General features: G+C 42.7%; 1 protein-coding gene across 1 annotated transcript; it reads right to left on the reverse strand.

The window, feature by feature from the left end:
• Nucleotides 1–7,641: 7,641 nt before the first annotated feature.
• LOC147633796 (protein CORTICAL MICROTUBULE DISORDERING 2-like) lies at nucleotides 7,642–12,014 on the reverse strand. The gene is made up of 4 exons (XM_086804844.1): nucleotides 9,567–12,014; nucleotides 9,101–9,283; nucleotides 8,917–9,008; nucleotides 7,642–8,837 (listed from the first exon to the last, which is right to left on the reverse strand). The coding sequence occupies exons 1-4, from the start codon at nucleotides 11,091–11,093 to the stop codon at nucleotides 7,856–7,858; spliced, it is 2,784 nt and encodes a 927-aa protein (XP_086660970.1). The 5' UTR covers nucleotides 11,094–12,014; the 3' UTR covers nucleotides 7,642–7,855.
• Between the last annotated feature and the right edge of the window lie 9,815 nt (nucleotides 12,015–21,829).

Here is a 21,829-nt window from a genome sequence, read left to right on the forward strand (position 1 = left end):
CGTACCAAACTTGCCACGGCCATAGCATTCTCCTCTGCCTTTTCCCCATGGCCGTACCAACCTCCACTTGAAATGCCAGACCGTAACAACCTCCACTTGAAATGCCAGACTGTAACATTCTCATTCACTTTTGTCACGACTGTACCATTCTTCTTTAGTGTTTCCACGACCATTCCATCTTACATGTTAGTGCACGGAGGGGTATGTTTTTAATAGAGAGATGTACATATTGTGGGAATTTAAAAAATACATACCTAATGCAATTTATACATGTAATAGGGGTATTTTTTTAATAGAGGGACTTACATACTGCGGGGATTTTAAAAACACATACCTAATGTAATTTATACATGTAATGTCCATATGGGATTTGAAAAATACATTTCTATTGTAATTTATACTTGTAAATATCCATAGGGGAGTTTTATATTTAATATCCAAAAATATCAAGAAATATACACATACGAATCCGGTAAACAATTATGTAAAAAATGTAAAATTTTTAATTTTAGGAGTATTTTAAATACATCGAATGTGTTTATAAAGGTTTTTATAGAGTGACCCCCCCGAGCTCTTTGGGCATCGATCAAGAAAATTTGTGGTCCTAGCCCCGCTTCGAAAAATAGGTTTTCTAGATCCATCGTCATCAATTGGTTGCTAGATGTAGTGCTCAAAGAAATAGAATTTTATTGGGATAGAGTTGGCTTTGAAATAGAATTTTATTGGGATAGAGTTGGCTTTGAAATAGAGGAATGCAACTACCTAGGAAAGCATTTCTACTCAATAATGTTTGTGGAAGCCGAGTCTATACAAAAGGTTCTCACCTTGTTGTCCTCCCTTAGCGACCTAACTTCAAGGTTGAGGAAGCTAAGCTTGAAGAAATTCCTTGTTGGACTAAAATCCACAATCTCCAGTTGAGCTAGCCATCCATGCTAGAGGAAATATTTTCCACCTTGGGAACAATGCAAGACTCTCTCATTTGAGTAGATCGTGTGACATGATCAATCTAGCTCGTGAAAAATTTTGTAAACTAGAAATTGTCCACCCAAGGACTAACAAAATTGTATTGGTAAAGGTTTTTTTATAAAAGTATCCCTTCCTTTTGTTTCTTATGTGGACAAGTAGACCATATGGCCAAAGATTGTCCTTTGTTGGGGGAACAAAACATAGTTATATTTATAAGATAAAATCTACCATTTATAGAGGATCTCTTTTTACATATGCCACAACTATCCTACTCCAAATCACTATTAAATTTGGTCCCACCTCTCCTCCTCCCAAACAAAAGATGAATGCGCCCAAGATACATGATAACCCAACTGCATACATGCCACAAGCAAAGAGTCAACAGTACATCCCTTGGGAGTCTGCTCTTCCAAATAGTCTCCCTTTGTCCAAATTTTCACATCTAGTCTCATGCCCAAATCAGATCCAAAATGGCATACACCGGGGTTGCTTCTCCTTTTGATACCATCTTCTAGTTTTAGGTCCAAATTTTGGGTACTTTGTTTTCAGATCTTTCCCTCTGTAACCTTTCCACATATCAAAATCCGTTAGGTTACCCTAGTATGTGCTAACATCTCAGCATCCTAGACCCAACTCAGCCTATCCTTGCTTGTAAAGCCTTATCTATCTCAGCATCCTAGACCCAACTCAGCCTGCTTGTAAAGCCTTATCTATCTCAGCAAATAAGTTATTATTAAATTTATTTACATAATATATAGACCAATATTGATGCACACATCTATACATCAACTTTGACACATCTAGCCCCTAACTAGACCCTTTTTGAAATATCAACAAGATCCTGGAGTTTCAAATCTCCTAGAGGCAACAATATCTAATAAGACTGAATACTAGATTGATAGCCCCTTCATCTTCAGTTAATCTCCCTAATAGCCAGTCCCCCCAAGTTCCCTTGACCCCTATGCAACATAACACCCTTTTGTCAATCCTTCCCCAAAACCCCTAATAGCAGGGCAACCCCAAAAGGCATGTATGCCATCTTCAATTGCTATTCTACATCTAGGATAAATTCCAGATGTGAAGTTCCTCTATAGAAAAGGGCCACATATAGACCCTCCACAAAAAGGTCTGAGCCTTCACAGGAACATCCATCTCCCATATGAGTCTCCATCTCTTCATCCAAGTGTTTAGGTTCCACCTTACCTTCCAAATTTTTTTGGAGTATAGAACATTAACCTCACTCTTTCTCATCTCTTCATACAAGACCTTGGTAGTCACCTTATCCAGCTTAACTCCATTCAACCAAGACCAATCCTTCAGCCACAAGAGGCCTCATTGTAGGCAGTAGAGGCCCAACCCTTCTCAATTTCCTCCTCCAAGGCATTGCTAACCACCTCTAGATCTCTCTGTTGTATCCCAAACTCCTCCCTAGTCTATTCCAACTCTTTCCACCCAACCTGAGAGCAATCTGAGCAATCCCCCAGTCTTCTCAACGCTCTATTGTTCAAATTCCTAGCTATTCTTACATCAAGCTGAGCCAAAGGAGGAGGGAATTTTTGAGTCCACCAAATGCCAAGATTGAAGAAAGAATTCCTTGATCCCACTTCATTAAGCCCATCACTTCCTTCGAGTTCAGACATAAGAACTTGCAAAAGGGGGAGCTCACAATTTTCAAAGGAGCATAAGACAACAGCTTATCTTTCCAATCCAGCCCAAACCACCTACCTTTGATCTAGACAACATACTCTTCAATCATTTCTTTGACCATTTTGGCCTAGATCACCTCCTGCTAAAGACATTTGGGTAGACTAGTTGCTACCCTTGCTTTAGAATTAATAGGCAAATGCAAAATCCTAAGTCTTCCCACCTTTTTAGGCAGGCTTACACTCTCCCAAGCTAACTAGGTTGAGACCTTCCAATCATCATTACAATTTTTCCATATAAATTTCCTAACTGGGGCCATGATCCTTTTCAAATTACACTTTCTAAAATCTATCACAGGACAAAGAAACATAATGTAAGCATTTAAGACTATGTTAGAAATGACCATCCTATCATGAAAAGGTACTCTGATCCCTTCCCATTTCTTTATCTTGTCAAGGAACCTTTCAATTGCCCAATTAGTTACATCCCTACTTGTCACTCCAACTCCAAAGGGAAACCCCTAGATGTCTAATGATATGCCCCTCCTTTATAACCTCACACCCCAATCTCTCCATGTCAAAGCTATCCTCCTCAGTTAAGCTAATAATCGTGGACTTGTGTATGCTACATCTAGATCCAGAAGCATCGGCAAATAATTGAACTATTTGCAAGGCATTCCTTAAATTCTCATTATCAGCCTTCAAGAATAGAAGAGAATCATCAGCAAAGCACTGAATCACCAACTGCTCTCCATCCTTCAGCTTCAGCCCACTCACTAGCCCTCTTTCACAAGCATCCTCTAGAGCCACTATCAAGGGATGAGAAGCAATGGCAAGAAGCAAAGGGGCCAAAGGACATCCATGCCTCACATATCTTTTGATTTCAAATCCCCCCACTAATCTTCCATTCAACAATAGCTTATAATGACCTCCGATAGTAAGAGTGTAAATGCAGGTGACCATCCTCTTTCCAAAAACCAGTTTTTCCATAACCCTGGTTATAAAGGACCAGTGGACCCTGCCATAAGCTTTCTCCAAATCCAGTTGAAAATTTACATCTTTCTGACCAGTTCTCTGAGCCACTTCCTTCCCTGCAGGGTAGAAAATATGTTGTCATAAATGGATCACCCATATTACTTGGTGGAGACCACCTCTTGCAAAATTGGACTGATCCTCAATGCAATGACCTTTGCTAGTACCTTGTAAATCATAGTAAGCAGGGTGATAGGTCTCCAATGGTTGAAACTGTGAGACAGGCAGCTTGTTTAGGAATTATCTTCAGAATTCCTTCCTTCAAATCATTATCCAGTCTTCCTATGGCAAAGGCATTCTTACATGTGGACCACACCAAGTCCTTGAGAGAGGGCCAAAAGGCAATAAAAAACTTCACTGATAGCCCATCCCACCAAGGGGACTTCTCCTCCCAACTTCTGTAGAGCCTCCCAGCATTCTTCCATTTCCACATCCCTATCCAACCACCTATCTCTATTAGTCTCCACACTCTTACTAACCATGCCTAACAACCTGCTTTCTACCTGAAACCTTTTTTGGGACCCGTTCTCCTTCAATCTCAAAGTGGCCCCCACGAACTCAACCCATTTCAAGGCAATCTGATTAATATCCCCAATCTCTTGACCTCTCTCATCCCTAATCTATCCTAGCACTTCCATACTCCCTTTCTCCTTAGCTAAACCAAATAGGTACCTGGCTAGCTTCCCCCTTTTCTCTTTCCCTAGTTAGCTTATCGTCTTCTCTCTTCAAATGAACATGGCACTCAATATATTAATCAATCTTTTCCTCAGAAAGACCTCCGTACCTGTTTCTTCCTTTGTAAATGCTCCAATAGTTCACCCCAGACCTTCCTCTCCTGTCTCTTCTCCTCAGCCCTTAGCTTACAAACTCTCTTGATAATACCTTGCATCTCATTAGTGAATTTTCTCCAGGATCCCTCCCTATATCCCCCTTATCTTAATCTACTAATAGCCTCTTCATTAAGGAAAGTGAACAGCTTATCCTTAAGTAATAGGTTATTTACCCTCAATTCCTTGAGGGAAATTTTCTAAGCTTATCTTCCCTCCAATTAGCCACATGGCACCCCCATTTCAAAGGCATATGATCTGATATGGCAGAGCAAGACTCCACTTTAGAAGAAAAGGTATGGGGAACCCATGAGGCTTGATGACTAAAAAGGCCTTGTCTATTCTTGAAGATGACCCAAAATATTGAAGGCTAAAGTAAGTATATCGAGGTTCAGATCCCCAACCCCCTAATTCCCAACCATCAACAAGACCCATCTTGCCTCTAAGGCTTTCCCACTTCTTTTTCTCTTAACTCGACGACACCGTGCTCCCCCCCCCACACCTATCATCAACATCTCCAACACTTCATACCAAACAAATTATGTTCCTGAATAGCCATCACTGACATACCCCAAGCATTCACTAACCCCCAAGCCATCACTAACATCCCCCCAAGCATTCACTAACCCCCAAAAGGCTAAATTCTTCTTCTTGTTCCTTAATCCTTTAACATTCCAGGTGCACCCCATTCACTTCACATCTCCTATTCATTCCAAAGTAGTGGCCGGAACGATAACGACTTCAGCCTCCTCTTCCCCAACTGATTCTTCTCTCTCTCTCTCTCTCCCCCCCCCTACGTGTTCCTTGTTGGATATCCCTCCATGCTATTTCAACTTGCCAAGTAAATCTTCCCATGGAAGGTGTTTTACTATCATCTCCTCGTAGCGGGCTAAATGGATTAGAATAAAGAGAGGGACCTGATCCGTCCAAGATTTTACCCCCCCCTCCCTGCTCACTTCCCGTCAGTTTTGATTTGATTTTTTCTTGCCTCCCCTTTAACTTGCCTAAGCCTACATCCCCCTTTTACTCTATCTCTTACCTTAGTCCACCCATGTTCCTCGCACCCCCCTTCCTCCATTACCATATTCCCCTTCCCCTTTTCTTCTTTATCACTAGTCCCGACTTTGCTCCCCCCACCTGATTCCTCTTCCTTCCCTCTCCACTCGTCTCCACCAAGTTTATCATTGGTCTCGACTTTGCTCCCCCCACCTGATTGCTCTTCCTTCCCTCTCCACCCGTCTCCATATTTTTATCCAAGCCGCAATTTCTGGCAATGTGGCCAAAGCCACCTCATCTAAAGCACGCCCTCGAAAAACCCCCCAAATTTCAATTTCAACTCCATCTTCCCCAACTCCCCTAACTCCACTTCCAATACTTTAAGCATCTCTAGTTGAGTATTCCAAGAGATACAAACGTTGTTCGAGTGGTGCCCATTGTCCTTGTCCCTCGAGACAAATAGCACAGGACCTATTGCTCTAGCCAAGTCCCCAAAGGCAGGTCTCAGCCAAGTGGAAGTCTCAGAATTTCAACCCACACCAAACACGCCTCACAGAGGCTCTTGTTTACATCAAAAGCGGGGTTAAATGGCCTTGCATGTACAAGCTTTGGCCTCATAAACAGCGGAGCTCTTGCAAAGAGTTCAACTATTGTTTGCCCCTCCACAAACAAAACATTAAAGAAGCCTTTCCCAAAGTAAAACACCTACGACACAACTTTCTCATGGAATACTTCATCTTGCAACCACCTCCCTAGCTCCACTTGGCTCGACGGTTTACTGGGCACAACAGAATAGCACTACACATAGTGAACAATCCTATATGCCTCCTTACCAAGTCAGGGGAGATATTAGCACATACCTTCCCTCTGCGGAGGTTCGCTTGCTGCGCTTGGGCATTTAGTCGCAAAGAAATCCAGTCTTGTTTGTAACTTCTTCGCCCCTCTATCACCTTCTTGCTCCTTGCAACTCCTCTTCATCTCCTCGTCCGGCTCCCAATCTCCTCACCCACCATCTCCTGACTCATCAAGCTGCCATCCTTTGATTCCTACCGCCCCACACACTTGCTTGCGCGAGACGCACGTCTACCACCCACCCTTGTACTGGAGCATGCAATCCCACGTGTAGATTAATTAACCTAGGACACCCCACTACGGGTCATCCCAAAGATTGTTTTTCTAAGAGGAGTAGAGCGTTGGCAAAATCCCATAATTTTTTTTGGGCTGTCCAAAAATTGAAGGCTAAATACAGAAAAACCTTGGAAAATTTAATTAATAAGGTCCCCTCATTTTAAGCTATGATGTGCCTATTTCATTAATGGGGTTAATGATTGGAACCTCTGTGGTCTGGCCAAAGTCTACCTCCGTGCTCCCCTCAACCGCCTCCTAGGATTATCTGCCCGCTCCTGCTTCATAGCGAGCATGAAACATGTGAAAAGAAGCTGGCCCACAGTGTGAAACTGTCCAGTCGAAAGGGTTTAGTTGGCAGTTCATGTCGGGGTTTTGAGTGTCGGCTCTTCATCTTCCAACGGTGCCCTGTGTGATATTATTCCGAGCATACGTGTGCCCACTGCCATCTTCCTGACTCCTGACTTTCTCTCCCACCCCTTTTTTTAATCCTCTTGATTGCGTCTTAAACTAGCACAGGTTGCTCTACCCAGTTATTTCTAATAGCTTTTATGTTCATCCGCTTCTTTTCACATATTTTCAACTGCTGCCATGTACCACCCCTCAAGGATTCAAGACTGAGTGGGTCATCCTTTGTGAATCTCAATTCATCTTTACCTCAAGGATTCAAGACTAAGTGGGGCATCCTTTGTGAATCTCAATTCATCTTTACATCAAGTATCAAGTTTGATGACCTATAGACCAACATAGTGAAACTGTCCACTCAAAAAAGGTTGTTCTGCACATACATGTATGTGCCCACCCACTGCCATTCCTGTGACTCTCAACTTCAGGAAATTAAAAAGCATTCCTCCATATGAAGCTTCAACCTTTTTACTTCAAATTCCAAATGGGAGACCACATAAACAGTCACTCATCTTGACTACCAAAAGGACCTTTGCAAATAAACTAGCCTCCATATAAAAAACCAGCCACCAAGAATTTGAGCACATGGTGGTGGGGGGGGGGGGGGTGATTCCTTCAAATAACTTCAGGAAACACAGAGTTCATGATTCCTTCAAATAACTTCAGGAAACAACCTTCAGCCTTTTTTATGGCAAATTCCAAATGTGAGATCACATAAACAGTCACTCATCTTGACTAACAAAAGAACCCTTGCAAACAAACTAGTCTCCGTACAAAAAGCCACCAAGAACTTGATGGCATGTACAATTTTCGCTATAAGATTTTACTATCTTAATTATGTCTGCCTCAGAGGTAGGCAGGCTAGATGCATTTGCCAAGTGCAGTGGCAGCAGACTCCACATGCTGCAACAGGAACTCGTATACCTTTTTCTTCACTGAATCAAGGACATCCATCACCTCAGCATCCAAAGGGTTCTCTTTGTCGGATTCCAACTGATCCACCCAATCATTCACCCGCTTGATCTGTGATAACATCAACGCAATCAGGTTGCTCTCGTGCTGTGGCATCTTCACTTCTAAACCCTCCACTGACCCATCAGTGCTACTAGAGCACGAGAATTGAAACCCAGAGTCTACAGCCTCCTCAACATACTTCAAAAACCAGTACTGCATCTCACATTGCAGCAGGCCTGCTAGCTCTAATGTTCCTTGAAGCCCATTTCCCTTGCACCAATCCATACCACCACCATGCCCTTTCTTCGGCACATCAGCAAGAGGAAGTCCTGCAGCTTTCACCATATTGTCTGCAGCCGATGCACCCAAGCTCCGTTTCAATGCCTTGAGAGGAGAAGGGTGCCTCAACTCTTGACTTGTGCGCCCCCTATCAATCCCATGCTGAGTTATAGAGGGAGGCAACTTTGCCTGACCTTTGTGAGGAGTGGTTGATGGAGTCCTCTTCACAGATGGGGAGCTCGATACCCTTTGAAAATCCCCTACTTGAGAGCTGGTTAGTGATTCATTAAACTGTTTAGCAAGCCCACCCTGCACTGTTGAATCCTTTCTAGGCGAGCTTTTGAAAGCAGCAGCAAACTGTTTGCTGAAATGTGATATAGAAGCAAGGTCAGCTGACAATGCAGCACTAATCCAAGAAGCTGCACTCTTGAACTTCTCATCCAACAGCGCATCTGAGCACAACTTGGAACCTTCCCCAGCACTCCTAAGCTCAGGTACAGAGCGTAAAACAGCTGTGGCCACTTGAAGAGACTGGTACAGACTGAAGAAGTAGTCCATGGAGGGTTGAGGATTCTCGGGCTTTGCGAAGGAGCGCAACTCGGCAAACATGCTGCACAATGCAACAAATGATGATTAACTTGAGTGCCTCATGCAATGGCTTGGAATTTATCTAACAGTATCCAACATACCTCATACATCTAATCAGAGACTCAGCTGCCGATGCCTCTTGTAATGCTTGTGCTGCAGCTAATGAAGCCGCATTCCTTCTCTGCAAAACATCCTGTCATGGCACAAGAAGTTAAAGACTCCAAGCTTTACTTTTGAAACTTCACCAAAATGGCACATAGAACATCCTTGGTGGAAAAATAGCACCTTGCCCAGGTCCACTAGGCCTGAAGGGAGATTGACCCATGATACACTGCCATCCGTCCATCTCTTGTCATGAATTGTAGGTCGGTGTGCATTAGAGGTCTCAGAATGGGAGCTAGCCTTCTTGGTCGATGATGGCCTGTGAGGCTTGGACTCGAGTTTCTGCTGTAGGTGGGCATTCTCTTGCTGGTTTCCAAAAATCAATCAGTCAGCATCTCGACACTGCTGGACTTGCTGCATGCATGCATGTATCGTTTATGTTTTTATCCATGCACATGCAATAATTGAACCACATTCAATATGAACGACAACTTGTATCTTGAAGTTGGATCGTAAGTGCATACATGCATACATTAAACTCAATAATGGAAACAACCATGTGTACAAAAACCCAGCAATCTCGTGACAAGAATATGCATATCCATATTTCAACTAAAAGCTTGCAGATGAACAGAAGAATGAGACTCGCCATGGTGCATCCAAGGATTTTAGAGTTCCTTATTTGTCTGGCAGCAATCTTCGCCTTGTCAGGGGTCTCTTCAATGCTTTTTCTTAATGTTTTCATGCTAGCAGCAAGCAGGTCAACAGCTTTAGAGTTGGGACCAGCAACATAGATGGAAGACCTTCGTCTACTTCCTTCTCCAATACTGACTCTGGGAGCTCTGCCTGCGCTGATGGACCTCTTGCCAGTGGGCGAAGACTGGCGAATCCGGCCACTGGGAGACCCTTGCCAGTTTCGGCCACTTGGGGAGCCTTGCCTTATCTTACCTCCTGGGGAGCCTTGCCTTACCTTGCCACTTGGGGAAACTTGTCTCACTTTGCCACTGGGAGAGCTTTGCCTGTATCTTGATGGGACTATGAAGGTACCCTTTCTGGATGCCTCTTTCTCAGGAGAGAGGGACTTGGTGCTAGAGCTACAATCCTCTGCATGTGGGTTGTTATTGTTGCTGTTGATGTTGGCGTTGGTGGGGGTGCTGTTGATGTTGCTTTTAGGGGGCGAGCTGTGCTTGTTGGGTGTTGATGAGCGTGGCTTCCCTGCAGGAGATGCATCTCTGAAGATCTTTGATTTCACCACTCTGCGTCTAGCCTTAGCAGACGCCTCTGCTTCTAACTGCTCAGAATACACATTCTCTGCGTTTTCTACTGGCTTCTCCGCAGCTTTGGATGCATGCTTTCCACCGCCATAGCCAGGGGTGCAGACCTTGCTGCTGTATCGATCTGTAGAAGGCCTGTCTGAAGAGCGATTGGCAGAGAGGGGCTCTGCTTTTTCAAGTTTGTGCGCTCGATCAGAAACTCTGGAAAACTCCGAAACCCTACCATTTTCATACACTCGAAGAAATTCAGAAACCCTGGCATTTTCAGAAACTCTAGGGTTATCGGAAACCCTATTGTGCTCGGAACCCCTACAGTTATCCGTAACCCTAGGGTTATCAGTAACCCTAGAATGCTCGGAAAGACAAGGGTTGTCGGAAACCCTAGGATGCTCAGAAACCCTAGGGTTTCCGGAAACCCTGGGGTGCTCAGAAACCTTGGAAAGATCAGATTTCTTTGCTGGCGGAGCGCTTTCCATGATGTTCACTGAGGAATTGGAGGCGGACTGGATGACGAAGCCGTTCTGGAGGGAAGGGGCAGCTCTGGCGATAAGATCTTCAGGGTTTCCGACACAGGGGTGTCGGCCTGGGAGGGGCCGAATCCCAACCACGCGGGGCACAGGACTCCCCGATTCGAGCTTCTCCACATACACGAACTGGCCCAGCTGTAGCTTGTCGCTCAGAATAAGGTCATTGTCCTCATCGGTCAGCGACACATAGGTCGCGTGTGATGAATCTGATAGCTTGATGTAGAAGCCCTGATTCGGCCATAACTCCCCCCCTGCTAGCGCAGGCACTATCCCTATCACCTGTAGCAGTACCGAGCGATGCTCTCCTGCTACCTTCACATCGGAGTTCATGTATTGCAGAAGCTTGAGCAGAATGCCCGGGTTTAGCGACGCCATTGCCCCACAGAGAGAATATGGCTATGGTGAAGCTTTAACCAGATGACTGGCGATTTTCAGCTCCAAAGAGATTGCAATAATGTAGATGGCTGCGGCGATGATGAAACTTAACGGAGATGGCTATGGCGATGGTAAAGCTCGAGCTATGGCAATGGTGAACCTTAACGGGGATTGCTATGGCGATGGTGAAGCTCTAAAGTTACGACGACAATGGAGATGGCTATGGAGATGCTGGAGCTCAAACAATATGTCTATGGTTCATCACAGATTGGCTAAGGCGACGGGGACGCTTTTTTCAAAGAGATGATTCTAATAAACTCAACAGAGATGACTTTAGCGATTGCAGAGTGAGATGAACACAGTGAAGCTCAGCAGAGATGACAATGGGAATGCTGAAAGCTCGGATGGTAAACCTAAAAAGGGATAAAGGAGGAGCAACAGAGGGAGCAATATTGGGTTCCTAGAGAGAGATGGCGATGGAGGAAGCTGGCACCATAGCCAGAGCTTCTAGCAGGATGAGCAGCCGAGTTCAATGGATATAGCGAGGACAGGCAAGACGATTAAATGAGCGCCAACAACAAAGAAGGATCCACGAGCAGGTTGAACTCGTGCGCCAACAGGTTGAGCTTCAGACCAAGACTCTTTGTCTGTCTCTCTCTCTCTCGTCTCGATCGCTCTCTCTCTGCGCAAAACCCTAAAAGGCAGCAATGGAAGCAGCTTGAAGCCTTGAACCCACAGCAGCAACAGGTCGGCCCACGTTGCTGCTAATCACGCCATAGCAAAACCCTAACTCATTACAGCCTGCCATCCGCCTCTTTTAATGCCGGCCGAACTGCGGCTCTTCTCTCTCCCTAAAAATCGTGGGTTGCCATTTCCTCTAGTTTTCAAAAAAAATTTAAAAAGCCCAATCTCAAACGGTCAAGACACACTTCAAATCTATTAGTTGTTTATTAAGCTCCCGCCGTTGCAGAATTATACCATACCATATTAAAAACCGAGACCTGTAATTATTAAATTGAGGCTTTCACTATTTTTAAAAACCGAGACCATATTAAAAACCGAGACCTGTAATTATTAAATTTAGGCTTTCACTATTTTTAAATCCTTGTTCAAATTTTGAACTTGAGGCCTCAAACTAAGCCTAAGTTAGTTTCTAAAATAGAAACATCTATAATTATTAAATTCAGGCTTTCACTATTTTTAAATCCTTTCATAATACATATATGCCCCCTTCTGTGTTGAAAATTAAATCAAATTTTGAACTAGAGGCCCCAAACTTAGCCTAAGAATAGACTAGGTTAGTAAAGAAGGTGCATTAAATGCTCTTCTCCGACGAGACTTAGTAAGGTGGCACATTTTCAGACACATTGCAAAGTAGTACATAGACTACCTAATGAGAACTAATCCGAGCCATGACTTTCGAAGTCCTTGGTGCGACACAAGTGGCAGGAGTAAGATGCTTAGAGAGTGTATCCCTATGGGAGGAGGCTCGTGGTAGCATTTTGGTCATCCCCATAGCAATGGCACAATTGTATCTTCACAGGAGAGGAAGGGAAGCAAATGTGGGGTGCTTGAAGGGTATCCCCTACATCTAACGTGGAAAGGTAGGAAATTTAGCCCTATCGGTAGAGCTATCAAAGCTGTCTCAGTAGAGGTGCCACATTTGAATATTTTTGGAGGCATGTTTTTTTTGGGAGGGAACAAGGTGCTAGGGCAGAGACTATGCTTGCATAGTGCCTTCCCACAATTAATGTGCCATTAACGAAGCAAATGTGGGGTGCTTGAAGGGTATCCCCTACATCTAACATGGAAAGGTAGGAAATTTAGCCCTATCGGTAGAGCTATCAAAGCTGTCTCAGTAGAGGTGCCACATTTGAATATTTTTGGAGGCATGTTTTTTTTTGGGAGGGAACAAGGTGCTAGGGCAGAGACTATGCTTGCATAATGCCTTCCCACAATTAATGTGCCATTAACCATCCCATAGGTAGTGTAGTGGTGCTCTCAAAGTGCCTTCCCACACCGCAAACGCAATTAATTATGCCATTCCAATAAATGCAACTTGACCATCTCTTTCTTAACTATGTTGATTTTAGCACATCTTGAAAATAACTAGTCCCATTGGTCGGTAACATGAAAAACCTTTTGTAGTAAAAACGCTCAGCGCTCCCGAACGGCTCTCTGCAAGCGAAACAGTCTGAAGCTAACGATGTCCACTTGCTGCGCCTGAGCTCCTCCTCTCTTGCCCCTCTGCAACTACTGCCCTGCCCAGAGGCTTGAAGCCCTCTATGTGCTTCCCCGGCGAGGGCTTGAAGCCCTCTGTGTGCTTCCCCGGCGAGGGCTTGGAGTCTGGCCATCAAATCTACCCAAGCTCTTTTGATCTGCATTAGGAAAGAGGTAACCAGAATCAGGAAAAATAGAAGAGATCTGCTATATCTGAAACTAAAAGAACTGGAAACTGTAGCCAATAAGGAAGATGCGGCTATTCAAGAAGCCGTTCTTGGCACTAGGGCTGAAATTAGGAGAGAAGAAGAGGTAACCCAGAAGCAGGCCCTTCTTTTCTGTAGAGATTGGTGGGCTGGAAAAGCTGACCTTCCCACTCCTGAGATGTTCAAAATGCTAAAAGTCAAACAATGTAAGGATGCAATCCCTACACTGCATGATCCCAACTATCTGGATAACACCTCTGAGGAAGGGAAAAGATCAAGAGTCTTCCAGTACTTTAACAATATATTTAGTAAAGGGGGAGGGGTGACCAATGACCAACTCAAATGCATAGCTCTCATAGGGCAGGCCAGGAAGCCAACCATACCTGACACACTTGCTAAAGAGCTAGAAAACAATATCTCCAAGGAAGAGATTGGCAAGGCCATAGACTGGCCTAAAGGTGAGGAAAAGCCCGGGGATTGATGGCATGCCCGCGGAATTCTACAAGACGTTCAAGGATCTCTTGCTATCTCCCTTACTAGCGGTGTGGCAGGAGGTTGTCTCTTTTGGGGCGCTGCCTCGCTCGATCAATGAAGGGTGGATAAAACTTATCCATAAGAAAGGGGAGAAGAATGATTTGAGCAATTGGAGATCGATTACCATGTTAAACTGTGCCGACAAAATATTTGCCAAGGCCCTTGCGCTGAGACTGTCTAGTCATCTAAAGAATTGGATCAGACAGGAGCAGAAGGGATTCATCAAAGGAAGGTACATTCTGGATGCCATTATCACCTTGTGGGAGGGTATGGAGTATGCAGAAGAATCTGAACAGGACTACATCTTCTTCAAAATTGACTTTGACAAAGTCTATGATAGGCTCGATTGGCATTATGTTCTAGAATCCCTTAAATACATGGGTGCAGGTCAGCACTTCATCCAGATGGTGAGTACTCTTTTTGGGAATGCCACGGCTAGGGTGAACGTCAATGGTGTGCTCTCTGATGCGTTCTCCCTGACCAAATCTATCAGACAAGGCTGCCCTCTAGCTCCCCTCCTCTATGCTATTGCTGCAGATGGTCTGAACTGGCTGATTAAAGAGGATGGACAAAGGGAAAATGAATGGTATCTCTCTGCCCAACAATAAACAGCTATGCACCCAAATGTTTGCTGATGATACTAATGCCATGGTTGCCAATACTGAGATAAGTATAAAGTGCTTTTGGGAGTGCTTGGACATTTACTGCAGGGCTTCTGGCTCAGTCATTAACCATAAAAAAATAGGTATCAGGTCCCCTATTGACAAGCCCCTTGATTGGCTGATTAAAGCTGGCTCTGCAAAGTCCTGGAAGAGGGAGTAATTTTCAGATTATTGGGCATTCCCATGGGATTCAAGGTCACCCTGAAGCAAAGATGGATGTGGGTGCTAAACAAGGTGGAAGAGAAACTTACCAGATGGCAGAAAATGCATCTAAACTTGGGGGGTAGAAAGATGGTAATTAACCACTTCATTATCCCTTCTATCATCTACTTTCTTAGCTGCTGGAGACCACCAGACTCTGATCTATTGCAGTTCATAAGGCTTTGCAGGAACTACCTATGGGGGGTCCCCTACATTAGGAAAATCCCTAAAGTCAGGTGGGAATGGTGCTGTTTGGATACAGGTAAAGGGGGCCTTGGAATCAAAGACCTGTCCAATCTGGCTAATAGAATTGCTGCCAAGTGGGTGCTGAGAAGCTTTCTCTACCCCTCTGAAGACTGGGCCTGGAAGTTGGAACAATTCCAACTTAAACAATTCCCCAAGTGGAAGAAGCTCCCCCCACTCACAATTATGGCGAGCAAATACTTGGTGAAACCGGCTGGCAGCCAATTGGTACATTCACTTTGGTCCGCCTGGAATGCTATCAAGACTGACCTTATCCTGTCTGAGAAGCCTAGCTACACATGGGGGTACACGGGAGAGACTCTATCTCGTGGCCAAGCATTCCCCTCCCCCCAATTGATAATGCCCAAGCTGAAGCGGCTTTGAGAATGCACAGGAAAGGAATATGCTGTTGGTGGGATATTTGGGATAGAGACATCAATGCTTCGATGTCCAGAGCTGATCTGATCAGAGATTATAATGTCTCATATGTAGAATTAGACCTTATCGGGATAAGAATCAGATTATGGCACCAATCGGACACTTGGCTGCTTTCGATTAAAGATATGCCAGCGCACAAAGCTTTCCAAATGGAAGAATCAAAAAGGACTTCTCCCTATTCCCCCCAAACAGAGGACGGATCCTATCCATTGCACACTAAACAAGAGATGGGGAATCCTTCTGGATAGAGTGCAATGGTATTTTCTGTTTGGAATATTGACAAGCGATGGAATAAGTATGTGGAACCAAAAAAAGCATGCCTAGCTTGGTTGGTCATGTACAAAGCTATTTGGACCCAGCTTAAAGCCTTCAGACTTAACATAGGGGATGGGAAGTGCCACAGATGCAAGGAGGTGGAGGATGACCTGCACATTTTCATGCATTGCCCTACTGCAAAGAAATGGTTTGAGTCATTGGCCAAATGCATTCAGCTATGGAATGGCTACACCCTTGGCTGGAAAAACTTGTTACTTGGAGATGGCATCGGGTGCACCTTGGAACTATGGGTTGTCCTGAGAACCGAAATGTTATGGTGCTTATGGTTAAATAGACTTGATTCCATTTATAATAGTTTGCATACTAACAATTTCAGGCCGAAAGAGAACTTGATTCATGTAGGTGAACGATGCATACAAAGAAGGTTGAAAGACATGGACTCCAAGCTTCATCGGCTGTAAGAAAAAGCTAAAGGAAAGCAAGTGGATCAGATAACACAGCAAATTCAAGAATTGTGGAAGATGAGAGAGGCCGTCATCTCCAAGGATGTGTTGCTCATCAAAGCACTCTATACCTTTTGAAAGTCACACTCACGAAAAGAGGGAAAAGCTGGTTTCACAGCTAGAGAAACTGCTCAATTAAGTCAAAGGCAAGCTCAGGATCTGTATGTCATGTGCATAGTCACTGGTCTCATTAGAGTTCTCAACATGTTGTAACCTGTCTCTTTCTAACTTCTTAATATAAACAGCCAGTTTTTTGAAAATCACTAGTCCCCGTCCTCCGAATGGGTGTGGGGAAAGGGGACCATAGAGATAGGCCTTATATTACCTCACTTTGCATACATGTCCACATGCAAGGAGATTTGTCCTAACTTCGGCAGGAAGTATACATCTAATGAAACAGAAAAACACAAATAGACACCAATATCACCAATCACACACAGGTCAAAATCATTGAAATCCACGAAATTAAAGGAGAAAAGACTACGATGAATACCTTCCCCCCTTTGTCAACTACGTAATCTTCTCAAAACTTTAGCAAGAACAATCTTAACATAAGTGGTACCAATCCACAACATGAATAAAATAAACAAGGTTCCAAGTTGTCTTATATTAGTTGCCTTCTCGCTCTCAGTATGAGTACATGATAGGATAACACAAAAAGTAGAGTCTAGCCCACAAACCAATACAAAGCCAATAAATTCCTCTATCATCGACATGCAAAAATGTCAAAAAGAGTGACAAAAATAAGTAGATCAATGCCCCATGTAGAACCATCATCATTGACCTACACATAAATTGGCTCATAAGTTAACAAGAACCACACAATTTACTTCTCTTTACCTCGCTAATAGAATTAATGTGGCAAACCTTGGGTAATCGGATTATCTCTCCTGGGAAGCCTTTACTCCTCGCCTCCATCTATCCAAAAATTATTTATAAGATAATAACATTGGCTATTGAAGGAAATAATTTTATTAGAAAATAAATGTTGCAAGGATAAAACCTTACAAAACTCATTTGGTAAATCAATTCTTGAGAAGAATGGCATTTGAAGAGGCTTTTAAACAGCAAATCATGGATCAACATTCACTCTAGAATTATCACTTTACCTTGATTATTTGGACTCTCTATAGATCCATCTCCAATTTGTAAAATCCATTTGATAAATTCTTGTTCTATACCATCATAACCACTCTGAATTACCCGCATGTTTTGGGTAAGCTATTTTGGGTAAGCTTTAAAACATTCACATATCTCTAAATATATAACCAGCACAACGTTGCATCAATAATATCCTCACGTGATTCCTTTGCCACAATAGGTAATATTTGCCTAAAGTCACCACCAAAGAGTATAGTTTTTCCTCCAAACACTCTATCACTTTGCATTATGTCTTTTAATGTCCTCTCCAATGCTTCATATGCGTGCCGATGCATCATTGGAGCCTCATTCCAAATGATCAATCTTGCAAGCTTTGGCACCTCAGCCAATGGGCTATTCACTTTAATATTATATATGCAAGAAGCATTGAGAACCAATGGAATTTGAAAACGTGAGTGTGTAGTATGTCCATTTGAAAGTAACAATGTAGCTATTCCAGAAGATGCACATGCCAAAGCAACTTGAAACTAATAATGTAGCTATTTCAAAATACGTACATGCCAAAGAAACTTGATTCTCTCCACGTAATTAAGATAGCAAGGTATTATAAAGATATGTTTTACCTACTCCACATGGTCCACAAGGAAAAAAACACCACCATTGCTCAAATAAATGACCTCAAGGATGGTATAAAATGCTCTTGATTGACAACTCTTAAGACTCCTTTTCATTGAAAGAGCCAAATCAACTTGTTGAACAGAATCAAACATTATCTCTTCCATCAACAAATTATTGTTGATTATAGCAACACTTGATCTATCAGGAAGAGGCAACCCTTCAAAATTATGTAGACATTTTCCATATTGTTGTAAGAGGTCTTGCATGTGTAAAAAAGCTTAATTCTAAGTAATACTTTTTTCACCAATAAGTGTATCATATCCTTATGTTTCTCATATAAGAACCATGCAGTCAAGTCAAGTCGATCTTGGGCAGCATGACCATGTAATAAAGCATTGCATATTTCATCCCACTTAGTATTGCAAGTAAAGGTAATAAAGATGTCAGTTTTACCCATTTTCCTTATGATTGCCATTGATGCATATATCGAGGCCCCCTAGTATATGTAGATGGTAGAACTATCCTGTGCTAGTAATGCCACCAGATACTCTATTGATCCCATGACTTATGATAACCATATCCACAAGCCCTTGATATACCTCCGCATGCAACGCTTTCTGACCCCATCACTTATATTAACCATATCCACAAGCCGTTGATATACTTTTGCATGCAACGCTTTCTGATCAGAGTACAAATAGCATACAATGCTATTACTGTGTGTGGGCAAACCAAGACACATGGCAAAGGATTGTTATAAAAAGTAGAATGATATCAAAAGTGGAAAGTTGCAAGGTAACTATGCATCATCAAGTAAATAGGGTGGTGAGGATAAAAGATGGCAGTTGTTTATGATGCAGCATATGCTTAGTTTCATAATAGGAGATGTGACAGAATGTGGGGATATTTGGTATATGGATTCTAGTGCCTCTAACCACATGACCAATCATGGTGAGGGGTTTAGAGATATATAAAAAATAAAAAAACTAGGATATATAAAAATAGGTGATGATACCGTGCATTTCACTACATATGTTGGGGCAAAGTGCCATTGTCTATGCAGGATAGCAAAATAAAGTATTTGGTAGATATACTTCATGTTTCAAATATTACAAAGAACGTAGTTCTTATTGGACAATTGGTTGAGCAAGGTATGCAAGTGAGGTTTAATCCTTAAAGGATGTTTTATGGAAGACTTAAAAAATCAATGCTGCTTGGTTACAAAAGGTAATAGAAGTGGTAGGATGTTTACTTTGGATGTTAACATGCCTAAGGTGAAAGTAACCATGTTTGTGTGCATGGGACATGTGTTATTGTAGATAGTGACATATGGCACAAGCGTATTAGTCATATGAATATACAATGATTGAAGTCTATGCAAGCCCAAAATATTGTTACAGGTTTGTCAAAGTTTAAGGTTGATGGTATGCATAAAGTATGTGAAGCATGCCAGCTAAGCAGGCCAAGCATGCTTTCCCATATAAAAAGCGTGTCAGTGTAAGACTATTAGATGTTATACATTCAGATGTATGGGGACCAACCAAGACTATAACAATTGTAGGTTACAGGTATTATGTTACATTCATTGATGATTACACTAAAAAAGTGTGGGTTTATTTCATAAAGGAGAAAAGTGAGGTGTTTGCTCACTTTCTGAGATTTAAATCCTTGGTTGAGAAGGAAAAAGGTATGTAGATCAAATTCATAATATTAGATGGTGGGGGAGAGTCTTCAATGAGTTTAATGATTTCTTAAGAAAGTAGGGAATCAAGAGAGAGTTTACATGTAGGTTCACTTTGCAAACAAAAAGAAAAAATAGGCACATTGTCGAAGTGGAACATGGCTTGATATCTAAAAAGAATATGCTAGTTATTTTTGGACAGAAGCAACAACCAATTGTTGTTTATATTATGAACATGACTCCTATAGCATTATACGGTAGTGATGTGTGTGAATACACTTAGGACCGCCGGGGTACTTTTTCCCTCACACTACAAGAGCTTTTTCCCCCCGTGCATATGTACACCCTCTTATCTACTCATTTTGGGGTGTGTACTTATCTTTTGTATCTGGCACACATTTGTTCATTCTATTCTAGTGAGTTTGTGTGCTCTCAAGCTTCTCTATCTTGTGTGTGCATTAATGCAACCCTAACCCTAATTCTAACAATTGGTATCACAGCTAGCTTCCTTGACACTTGATCTAGTAGTCTGCCTACCTCCTCACAATCACGACCATGTTTTTCTGTCTCCGATTGAGATACCCTCTTAGGAGAAGAAGGTATATACTTTAGTGTGTTGTATAAGAAGTTTTCGGGGTTCGCGGCACGATTCAGGCGCATTTTAGGCACCGCAAGGTTTCTGCAGACGTTTTGGAGAAGCGTCATTTTGGATTGGTTCTACTCGATTTTGGGTGTTTAGGTTGTGCGCAGCGGTAAAGATTTGGTGTGCACAACAGCATCTACAGTGTCTTTAACAACATCCACCATCATACTTTTGCTAGTAACACTCTATTCTCTACTCTGTGTCATTTTTTCATACAATTTGTAGGTGATTCAGTCAGTTGGCAGCCATCCAGGGTTGCATTCAGTGAATACTGAGTACTTGCAGTGTGTTGAAAGATTTTGCATTTGACTAATAGTCATGTGGCTGGCAGTAATGGTGTATTCAACATGTTCTCGAAACTTGATGGGAGTAACTACCCATTGTGGTCCTAAATGATGAGGCATGTACTGGTTTTGCTAAAGGCCTTTGGAATGTGGTTAGTGGTAGTGAAACTTGTCCTATTTCACAACTACCAGTGAACCCAGGTACTGCAGGTACATCTGAATCTGATACAAATGTGGCTCCTCCACATGCATCACCAGTACCTCCCACTGTTGCTCAAACGAGATGGGATGGAAGAGATGCACAGTCACATGCATTGCTTGCACTTTCTGTGAAGCGAAGAATTATTCCTCATATTCGATCATGTAAAACTTCAAAACAGGCATGAGATGCACTTCTTGTATTATACCAGGTGTGCAATATGAAAGCACGTGTTGCATATCTATGCAAACAGTTGGAGTTTGAGCACATGAATGAGGGAGACTCAATGGACAACTTCTTGACCAAGATCAAAGATTTTAAGGAGCAACTCGCTAGTGTGGAAGAGATATATCTTGATAGTACATTGGTGTGCCCACATTTCTTAATGCATTATCAGATTCTTATTAGAGTTTTGCCTCTACCCTTAGACTCATGTGATGAAGGGAAATACAAATGCCCTTACATTTGATGAGCTGGTTTCAGTACTCTTGCAAGAAGAGTAGTCTATGTAAACAGATCTATTATGAGAGTTGGTGACCAAGCTTTTGTTGCCAGTCAGAAAGGCAAAGGTAAAGCTTCTTCGCACAGTGGCTATAAGCCAAAATTAGAATCCTCAGGTAAGGATGTAGAGAAAGAAGGTGATAAGCCTAAAAAGAAGGGCAAGTGTCACTATTGCGGGAAACTAGGGCACTACATAAATCAGTGCAAGAAAAGGTAGAGAAGGAGAAAAAGAAAGAATCAAAAGTATGGCTGTGGTGGCTGATGCATTTGCACCAAGTGTTGAGAAGAAGGAATCTATAAGTTTTTCTCAAGATGATTGGGCATGGACTGTACATTGTAGTTATGACCCTTATGTTCATGATGTATGCATGTCAGTGACAGAATCGGATGCTTGGTACTTTGACAGTGGTGCTAGTAAGCACATTA

This window comes from Cibotium barometz, chromosome 11 (genome assembly GCF_041138505.1).
Source record: "Cibotium barometz isolate CiBa-2024 chromosome 11, ASM4113850v1, whole genome shotgun sequence".
Taxonomy (NCBI): Eukaryota; Viridiplantae; Streptophyta; class Polypodiopsida; order Cyatheales; family Cibotiaceae; genus Cibotium; species Cibotium barometz.